Source organism: Chelonus insularis, unplaced genomic scaffold (assembly GCF_013357705.1).
Source record: "Chelonus insularis isolate UGA/USDA-ARS -01 unplaced genomic scaffold, ASM1335770v1 contig_139_pilon, whole genome shotgun sequence".
In the NCBI taxonomy this organism is placed as follows: domain Eukaryota; kingdom Metazoa; phylum Arthropoda; class Insecta; order Hymenoptera; family Braconidae; genus Chelonus; species Chelonus insularis.
The window spans coordinates 1,002,919-1,013,509 of NW_023276379.1; the positions used below are offsets into that span (position 1 = coordinate 1,002,919).

Genomic DNA, 10,591 nt, shown 5'->3' on the forward strand with positions numbered 1-10,591 from the left:
ATTAAATGAATATGAAATTATTAAATTTCATCACATCTACGTCGAACAAATAATAATTTTTCAATATTTTTTCAGTGCTCTAGAAATATCATTTAATATAATATAAAAATGCTAATATGCAAAAATGAATAATTTATTTAAAACATTTACAATTAAAATTGGCAATACATTCATATTAAAAGAGCTTTATAATTAAAAATAATATTTTAGTTAAATCGATTTTTGAACACCTCAATATTTGATTGATAAATAAAAATGTAATATTTATAAAAATATTTTATCTACTAAAATTACTTTTTATGACAAAAACAGCCAATAACTTATTTATCAATCCAACATCTTTTATTAATAATAAAAATTAACAGTTTTTAAATATAAATATTTGTTAACATATTAGAAAATATTCCTGAGTTTCATACGAAATTCTATAAAGATTCAATTATTCTTTCAATTTTCTCCAACTTTTTCATTTCATCATAAACACATTATTTAATTGTTATTAAATATTTTTATAAAATACAAGTAGCATTATGTGAATAATGATATTCACTTCTTATTTGCACATATGTGTTGTAATGATATATAAAAAAATTCGCTAGTTCTATTATCAATTTTTCCTTAGTCAGTAATCTATTTATCATTATTTTAATTGACAAATCAGTCTACGTTGCACGTGCTTACGTTATAAATCCCGATACTCTTGCTTACTCATATATTTTAACAGATTAAGTTTGTTTTCCTTATAAATAATCAAATACAAAGTTTTTTGTTATCATATTGATTACAATAATATCACTCGACGCTGAAGTGGCTCTTCAATAGTCTTCCAATAAGATATAAAGTTTGAAACGTCTTATTTGGTCGTAATCTCTGCTTTAGAAGATAGAATGCAATGACTTTTAAAATGATTAAAATTGCAATCAGTGCGCCAAAATCTACCCAAAAGTCACAATGTTCCATTCCTGTTAAGAATGAATAAAATCATTACTTAATGTTCAAAAAACCCCGAGATTGATTTCAATGCCGATCTCAGATAATTTATTTAAACATTCAATCAAATTTAAAGCAAGATATTATTTATAAATAACTACATCGATAAATGATAAAAAAAACGTAATCAACATGTTCAAAATGATTCATTATAAAACATTGAACTCTTAAGCTACCTCAAAATGTATTGTGGTATTCTATTTTGCAGAAAGTTTAATTATTCACATTAATAAAGGCAACTTATTTAAATGTATGAGTAATGATAAATATTGTTATGGTAATAATCTTATAATTAGAAGAATAATATGAATGATTATCATTAGATATCCTTACCCATGGCTCGTAAAAGCTCACGTGGAACTCGATAGTGGCAATAATCTTCTTCAGGTGGACACGGGAGTTTCTCTCGATCGTAACCATAAGTTGCAACTATCAACGCTTCAAGACCGTATCTTATGTAACTAAGATACATTACAAGAGTTCGATAAATAGGCAAGGGTTCCGGACTCCCAAGTCCTTGGACTGCGACCAGCATTAAGGGCACCGTTAGTGCTGGTCCCACGAACATTCCATTCTGTCAATTAACAAGTGAGTTGATTATTAACTCTTACAATGTACTACAACTCTTTAAAATGTCAGTAAATAATTTTACAAAAATGAGAATGAATAACTTTTCATCAGTAGTAATAAATTCTTGAAAAATTAGTATTATTAGCTTAGGAAATTTTTATGTCATAACTGTTCGGTCTCGTAATAAATACTCATAAATGTGTAAGGTTGGATTTTATTACTCACTACAATACTTAGTGTACTGGCAATAGCAAAAGCCATGGTTTCTGCGATGAAAGCGCATACAAAACAGGTACTAAAGAACATTGCACATCTGAATAATTCCAGCGGTTGTTCTGAGATGAGATAAACCATCGTGAGATAAATGGTACTCAAGATTAACTGCAATTGGTAAAATAACGGTTCTTAAATTTATAGTTGACTTTTAAATTATTTTAATTGATTTATTAGATCGATTAAAAAACTAGAAAAATCAATATTCTCTCAAGATATTGAATATAATTAATATTCAATTGTCATATTGAATAAGCTTGAGCCTTACTTGGGGAGGAATAGTTGATATTGTTAAAGCTGTGAAGTAAGGGCTAAGATCATACCATCGATTGAAATGTTCTCGCTTTAGTAATAATACCTGAGATGGAACTGAAAATGTAAGATAAAATCAATTATATTAATGAAGTAATAAATTATGGTAAGTGATTAATTGATAAAATGAGTTATTACTTACAGTGTAATAGAATTGGAAGCATAGGCACGTAGAGGAATACTATAATACATGCTAGACAAAATCCGAAATTAAATATCGTCTTTGAACCGTCATTTCCTGCGCCAAGAAATAGACCACCAATGACAAGACCCAAAAAGACATGTAGGGACATTTTTAGGAACATATAATTCTGAAAACATTTTTAAATGTAACAATAATTTTTCATTTCAATCAATTTCTTCAACTTTGTTTCATTGTTTAATATTTGTTTTAATATTTTTTAGCAGTACTGAGCGAAAGTTTGAAAAGTTCTATCAGAATGTTTTTTAACGTAGCAAAAAGAGAGTATATAATTTACACAATTTTCTTTTTAATTTTTCAATTAGTTCAAATTGTGTGTATTCATAAGAAAACAAAAATGTCATGCAATTTTCTAAACATACTCTATCTCTATAAAACTGCAGCATCATTCTCTGGAATAAAACAAAAAATTGATGTTTCCACGGAGCCTTCAATTTTTTCTTATCAACATGATAGTCTACTTCATATGACTTCTTGATAGGAGTAATTGGAAATCTCTTGTCAACATAATTCACCATTCTTTCAACTAATTCGATTCCGTATTCACCACTGGATACTTCAATAACTGTAATTTAATTCCAAATCGTTAAATTAATTCTTTTATTTTTTTTTTCAAATGTCTTTTTATTTTTATCGTTTATTTTAATTTATAATTAATCATTATATAAGATAAATTATTTAAAATAAAGAACTTACCAAAGTCTGCTGGATTATAATGTTTCGGACATTCTATTCCAATAGAGTCAAGGTAAGGAACGAGGCTATTCACTGAACCTCTATAAACACATTGACCTGATGATACAATATAGACGTGATGGAACTTGGCAAATATACTTGCACTTGGTGTATGAATTGAACAGATTACTGTTCTTCCACCTTGGGCTACCCTTTGGAGTAAATCGATGCATTGTATTGATGACATTTCATCTAAGCCCCTAGGAAATTAAATAACAATTTTCTTTGTCAAATAAAACATTTAATAAAATTCTCATGATAATTTTTTTGTTGAATAATGGATTAAACAAAGTCATTGAATTAATTATATAGATCTTACGTAGTTGGCTCGTCCAGAAAAATAACTGGTGGATTATTCACGAGTTCTAATGCAATAGAGAGTCTTTTCCTTTCACCACCTGATAATCTTTCTGTTATTGTATTCCTTGCATTTTTCAGTCTTAACGTTACCAGAATTTCATTTATCTATAAACATTGGGTGTGAAATTTTTTTATCTACTAGAAACTTCATTAAAGTTAGAAAATAGCAAATATTAATAAGCGAGTAATTATCCCACTTTCACTTCCCACTTGTCTAGACAAAAGATAATCAAGTGAGTTGGTGGTCGAATTGAAGTGAACTTGAAGAATACTTACAATGGTCATTTTAGAAATTTTAGAAATTTTAGTTCCAAGTTTTAAGTCTGCTGCAAAACGCATAGATTCAAAAACTGTTAGCTTTGGTTGAATAAGATCCTCTTGCATAATGTAACAAGATAATTTTTTAAAATCCTGAAGATCTCGTGGTTGACCATTAATGGTAATCATTCCTCCAACTTCATTGCATCTAAAAATAATAATCATAATTAATTATCTTATTATTACACAGATAATTTTATTACAATAAAGTAAAGTAGCTTTCAATCTACAGGAAGTAAAATTAAACATTACATTTTATAATGGCAAATTAAATATGTTAGAATTGTTTAATTTTTATTATAGGAAGAAAATGCACGTAGCTTAAAAATCTCCATTTATTGTAATTTCATTTAATCTATAAAATTCATGCACCGTAATTTCAACTCTCATTGGCAATTTAAATCGCTGGCTTATAATTTAAATGCGTGATGTTACTTTGTAGGGTTCAAAAGAAAATTTATAATTCAATGGGCTAATCAGTGTAATGATGAACAGTAAAGAAAGAAACTATATTACAAGGCATGATTTGCACTTCGATTCACTTATTGGCAATATCTTTATCTGCTCATTTATCCTATTATTATTGATTGATACATGTCGTACTTTTTGCAAAAAATCAAAAATTGTCATAGTGTAATTATACATAGTTCTTCAGAAATAAAATCAATAAAATCATTAAAATAATTATGTAACATGAACTATGGCAAACAATTTATAATGTTATAAAGATAATATGAAGTAGTTCATGTACGTCAATAATAGAGGTCAAGTGCAATGTGCCAACATAGTTTTAACTTACTAGATTCATACTTATTTCATTGATTGTAACTTTTATTTTTTATAAAGTACTTATACTTTATACCTTATGTACAAACACTTCATTGAAATTTCGTAAAAAAGGAGGCTTATATCCATTTATTTAGAATTTTTTATCATAAATGTATACTATTAAATCGTAATTCAAGTTTTTAAGATGACACGTGCTTTTTTTTTCATTATGATTAAAAATGACATCTTGAATAGTTTTCATACTTTGATAAACAAAAACAATCATGTTCATATCTGCTTTCAATATTTTCCATCACTTCATTTCATTATTAATTTATGTATTAATATTTTAATATGGGTATTTTACGTAATGAATTTTATATTGCTGTCTTAATCATCATATAAGTTTATAAAAAAGATAATAATGACTTTCATTATTAAGTTGTTAGCATGTTCGTTAGCATATACTGACAGTCATAAATATTTTTCCACCCCATATTGTATTTGATTGACGTCGCTAAAATCGTTATGCATCAATAATAAGTAATGAATAAAATACCCAATGTAATTCATATAGTTAATATTTAGTGAGGATGATGCAATATAAATTTTATCTACTACCATTTCTTGTTTTACATTTCATTTTTTGATAAATTAAAAAAAAAAAATTCCTAAAAAATTTATTTTGATAACAACTTATACTCCAATATTATTCATATATTTATAGTTAAAAATTTATATTTAGACGTTTTCTAAAAAATAACTATTACTTCCAGACTCCTAAATTCTTGCTTTTACCAACCTAAAAAAGATCATAAAAGAATCATTAATTGTGAGTAATTTGCGAATAGTCACAAATCTGCATAAAAAGAATGATTTTTATTGAGTCATAAAATGTTGATTCTATAATTTATTGTTTCTAGATGTTTATCTTATAGAGTATATAATATTTATGAGTCATAATTTCTATTTATTAAACGATTTAAACCTCCTAATGCAAACCACCGTAGTCTATTTAATTATAAACCAAACAAACATTGACGTTAAGTCGAGTAAACTAAGATAATTAATCATATTCAGCGATGATTAATATCATTTAATATCTGTGATGAATTTTAATATTCATTCCAAAAAACTTACTTATAACCAGCTAGCACATTGAGTAAAGTAGATTTTCCTGCTCCTGATGGACCAAGGATTGCTGTTAATTCTCCAGATCGAAATTGACCACTGACTCCTTTCAAAATGACTTTACTTCCTGAAAAAAAAACCAATGTGAATAAATACATACGATACTTGAATGAATTTAATTAATAGTAGACCCTGAGTAGTCATCAATAAGATGAAAAATTGATTATTAATGTATTTTTTGATAAGATACATTACTATTCAATTTTATTAACAACCTTGATTACAAAATTGTTATAAAAAGTTCATATAAATAAGAAAAAATATCAAATATCAAGCTTTTATTATGGAAGACAAGAAAAGGGGCATGATTAGAATAAATATGAACGTATTCTTATCACATCCTTTACATCACACTATCCATTGTGATTCAAGACTGGAGACTACACCCACATGGAGAATTCTATGAGTAAAACTTTCAATATAGAAGAAAGTATTAGTTTAATAGTATTCCAAATTGTATAAAATTTCAACGATTATTTATTATCATTTAACTTTCAGTTGAAGGACTGTCAGAAAACTACAAGTTGAACATATTAATAAGTTGATTAAATGATAACGAAAAGTCAAGGATTTATTATTTTATAAAGGACGTATAAATTTTAAAATCGGCATTGAAATAAATGATTTCTATTTTTTATTGGATTATTGAATGTCTTTATGTGAAATAAATAATCCAGTTAAAGATTCTAGACATTGAGTGATAACATGTTCAAAGAAATATCAAAGCAAGGCTAACAGCTGAGTCATCTAAGTCTACTTTTACACACTTATATTTCTGTCATTTCTTTTTTTTTCATCTTCATTGATAACGATGTAGTTATGCTAGAGAAGTTTGTAGAAATCTCTCTTTTGATGATTTTCTATAAGAAAAATGATTAATCTCACTTAAAAAATTATCACTTTCATTAGCATCAATTCTTGAAGTAATTCTGACAACAGAATTCAAAGAAAATTAATTATATCATCATTTGTATTTTTTTCTTTTTTGTTTATGAGCATTTAAGAGACGTCAAGTTAGACTAGTACAACTGATGAATAAAAATTAAGTAGACCCTTTTTTATAAATTTATATGACATTCAAGTTTAATAGTAATGTTAACTCATTTGAATATCTGAATGAATCGTTGTCGAAATCTAATTCAAAGTAAATAAGGACGAGATCAAAATTCAAATGATTCAAAGGTCTATCATCATGTTGATAAGAAAAATAGAGAATGTTCTCGTAGATACTTTTTCTGTATCTATAATCAAGACATAAATTGACTTAAGTCAACAGAAATACATACATTTTTATATTTAAAAGTTGAGTATTTATTACTATCAACTATTATATTATTTAATAATAAAAAATGATACGTTATTTTGTCTAGAATAAATATAAAAAAATTTACATAAGATTAATTGTTACGAGAAGCAAATAAATGTCTAGAGTAATTTATCTATGAGAAAAAATTTCCGGAACTGAGCAGTTTGCAAAAATGATAAATTAAGATGAGTGAAAGGTAATTATAATATAAAGTAACACTTATAACATCACATGTATGTAATCAATTATCACTGCAAAAAACTATTTATGCAAATAAAACCATTATGAAAGAACGTTAAAGACTTAATCATTTCATTTATTAAAGTTTCAAATACTTCATTTAATTGACGATTATCATTGTTGAAAGAATCTTTAATTATTCAATGATTGATTAGCGTTAAATCATAAAGATGTTTTGTTTTTATATTTTGATAACAGTCTCCATTCTTGACTGATGGTTAAATGTGACTATCATGAGAATTTAAAATTCTAATCCTTTACCATATGTCAAGGTCGAATGTCAATCATGATAGGTTTTTTTTTAGTTAAGAAGTAAAAAAAAATACTTCGAATTTTTTCAAGATCACTTTCAATTTCCTTGGATATTTAAAGTATTGTTTTTATCGTTATTTCAAGTCAGGACAATGAAATTATGCATAATTTATTTTATATTGTTTATAAGTTTTCAAGGTTAGGCCATTATCAATATTGTTGCATAATAAACCTGCAAATAATTTGTCAAAATTTTATATCTATTAAAAAAATGATTCAGCATTAAAGTTATTACAAAATTGTATGATTTATTAACAAGTAACTGCATCGATATTTCTTGATTGAATAATTTCAATTATATTTTGTAATTAATTTAATTGAATTGAAATCATTATAAGGAAAGAAGTTGCATTCAAAAAACGATTGTATTTTGTAATTTGTTTATGAAATGAAGTGATATTGATAAGGAAAAGATGTCTTTACATTAACACATGATACTTGTTTTTTGAAACGTAGAGTTGATGTTTAGCATGCAATTAAAAAATTACTAACCTTTCCTCCCAGTAGGAACAGTATAGGTAAGATCGTTGAATTCGATATCAACCGGTGGCATTCTGTTCACTTGTCCAAACGGCACAATATCGGTATCGGCTTCTATTTCCAAACATTTTGAATTTTTGTCCATCTTTATCTTGATCAATATTCCAGATAGGATATTTAAATCTTAATTATCAATTTTAGTTTTCATAGCTTTTGATCTTGACTAGTGATGAAAGTCAAAATTTTTTTTATCTACCAATATCCTGTTAGGAAGCTAAAGTCTGTAAAAAAAAAGTATCCATAAAGTTTGTTATTTATATTTTCATCATTGATTCACGAAAATTTATAGTATCATGTGATTATTAATCAATAATACATTATTATCTTAATTAACCTGTTAACAAGGTTATAATTTTTTTTTTCAAAGTGCATCAATGGGCGTGATGATTCAATATATTAATTAAATGTTCTGAATTGGTTATTTATTTTTTCTAACAAATTTTTTTATCCAATCAAGGTCAAGTCAATTGTATAAAAAAATTTTTCAGATGTACATTAACATTTGAATTCGAAACTAAACAATTAAATCTTGTAAAACAATGAAAAAAAAGTGATATTTAATTCTTTAAGTCATTGACTTTATGAAGGAAAGAGTTTTATTGAGATAAAATTTGTTTTCGTCATCTTAAAAGTAAATGGACACTATATTAACCAATTATTTTTTGAAAAAATAGCTTTACATAATACCACTAAAATTCATCAATAACTATTGAGAGAACTAAATAATTTTAATCTATCAACTTTAATTGAGAGTATTTAAATAGATGTGTTACTGTGAATTTACGAAGTTAAAATTCACTATTCGATGCTCTGCATTATTTTACCTAAAACCAAGACGAAAAAGATTATATGTCAGAAATATGTATGAAAAAGAAGTTGGATTAATTATTCATACATTTGATGATAAGTTATTAATAATAGTGAGTAGACCAAAATTAATTATTGATATTTAATATACAGACATTTAAATAAAAATGTAGATGTTCTAAAAAATCATTTATTCATACCTGTACTTTGTTAATTAATATTTCAATTGCGGCATTAATTTTACAATGAGCAGTTATTGATCGAAATTTTAAACGAGAAAGCTTTTATTAGCGTGAATATTGAGTGTATCAAAGTATTTCTTTAACGAACCAATTCTAGGAAGTCGATTGTTTGGAACTGAACAATGAAATTTAACAACAACCCGGTCACACCACAGGGTCAACCAAACTCTGTACGCTACAAACACTTGGAGTGAACTGAAATGCACGCTCACGCTCGTCTGTATTACTCAACTCCCCGCACTAAAAGTTTACTACGACTTCTGGCTTGCGCACAGTTCAGCTCCACTATAAGCTCATCACTTCTGAACGTTATTAGAAAAAAAAAATTCATGTTCGTCCGACTAGATGTCTGGATTTTTATTGTAACTTTTTTTTCTATCAGACAAGCCTCTAATAGATTAAATCTTCATTTGATCACAACGTACAGTGTTTATGTGACATCTTAATTAACATGTGCGAATGATTTTATTATCGACACTTCATGGGACAATACCAAACAAAGTTCAATTTTAGTTTGATACATAATCGAATTATGTCAATGATAAAAAATCAGTGTGATTTCAATGGAATGAGATCAGTGTCGTGGTTATTTTTATAATCATGAAACATACTTTGATATAAGAATATATTTGAATTATTTTCTGTGACTATTAGAATTTTTTTGATTTGTTTGGTTATAAACATTAGACCAACAACTTTTTGGTTAGAATTTATTTTGAAAAATTATTCGATGCAAATATGTCTATGAAAACATAGACAACAAGCATTTTAAAATAAAAATCTTTCATTTATAAGGAAAAAATCAATAACAAAGAGTTAATTCATTCAATTACCGACAATTGTAGTTCTTATGGAATGAGGTCAATGCAATGAAATGTTTGTTTTTATATCGATTAAAAGTCTTTTTTTAATTTGATTGAATTATTTTTGAGTGACTTTTTAGTACAAATCGTAGACAGAAATAGAAATAAAAATTTTTTTAGCATTAAGCAGCTCATTTATGTTGTATTTGATTACTTTTTTCTACTTAGAATGCAGGAAAAAATTTCTAGAGTGTTTTTATAAGAATCAATATTATTAATTATATAAACACGCAAAATAGAACTCATAAAAAATAGATAATAATAAATTGAATTAATTGAAAATATTGAATTGCAACAGGCATTTCATTATAAACGTTAGTATTCCTCCAAACCAAGATTAATCTACAATTGTAGATTCTCAAGTCTCATTTGAACTTGGTGATAATTAAATTTTTCTTATTTTTACCAAGAAAAGTGAAGATTTCACTTTTTATTGGTCAAGGAATCAATTGTTATTCGTCTGCACATAAGATAAACTCAGATACATGTACTTCCATCAATTTACAATTAAAACCTACTTTGCTTATTATCTATTGTTGTATTCAGTCAATGTCATAAATAA

At 26.2% G+C, this 10,591-nt stretch overlaps 2 protein-coding genes across 4 annotated transcripts in view; one reads left to right on the forward strand and one right to left on the reverse strand.

The window, feature by feature from the left end:
• LOC118074924 (UBX domain-containing protein 1-B) overlaps positions 1-10,591 on the forward strand; it is a 30,523-nt gene that overhangs the window by 7,835 nt on the left and 12,097 nt on the right. The window contains exon 7 of one of the 2 annotated variants that reach the window (XM_035096489.1): positions 1,314-1,423. The exons of the other annotated variant lie outside the window; for it this stretch is intronic. The gene's annotated coding sequence lies outside the window, so the exon portion shown is untranslated. Of the gene's footprint in view, positions 1-1,313; positions 1,424-10,591 lie in introns of those variants that run through there. 2 annotated transcript variants of the gene reach the window in all.
• LOC118074921 (ATP-binding cassette sub-family G member 1-like) lies at positions 353-9,454 on the reverse strand. Of its 2 annotated transcripts, none has more exons than XM_035096485.1 (12): positions 9,255-9,454; positions 8,070-8,338; positions 5,669-5,786; positions 3,719-3,908; positions 3,402-3,547; positions 3,044-3,282; positions 2,710-2,912; positions 2,288-2,456; positions 2,102-2,202; positions 1,786-1,941; positions 1,324-1,564; positions 353-962 (listed from the first exon to the last, which is right to left on the reverse strand). In XM_035096485.1, exons 2-12 carry the CDS (start codon positions 8,200-8,202, stop codon positions 793-795), a joined length of 1,866 nt encoding a protein of 621 aa, XP_034952376.1. In that variant the 5' UTR covers positions 8,203-8,338; positions 9,255-9,454; the 3' UTR covers positions 353-792. The 2 variants fall into 2 exon arrangements, with proteins under 2 accessions (XP_034952376.1, XP_034952375.1); XM_035096484.1 differs by having other exon boundaries at positions 9,125-9,454.

What these genes read in the sequence shown, in the direction of transcription:
- LOC118074921 (XM_035096485.1), bottom strand. Translation starts at nt 8,202, where the DNA reads ATGGACAAAAATTCAAAATGTTTGGAAATAGAAGCCGATACCGATATT. An exon ending in AATGTGCTAGCTGGTTATAA is followed by an intron (nt 3,909 to 5,668) that starts GTAAGTTTTTTG and finishes TATTATTTTTAG; the next exon opens with ATGCAATGAAGTTGGAGGAA. An exon ending in GCTTCCAATTCTATTACACT is followed by an intron (nt 2,203 to 2,287) that starts GTAAGTAATAAC and finishes TTACATTTTCAG; the next exon opens with TTCCATCTCAGGTATTATTA.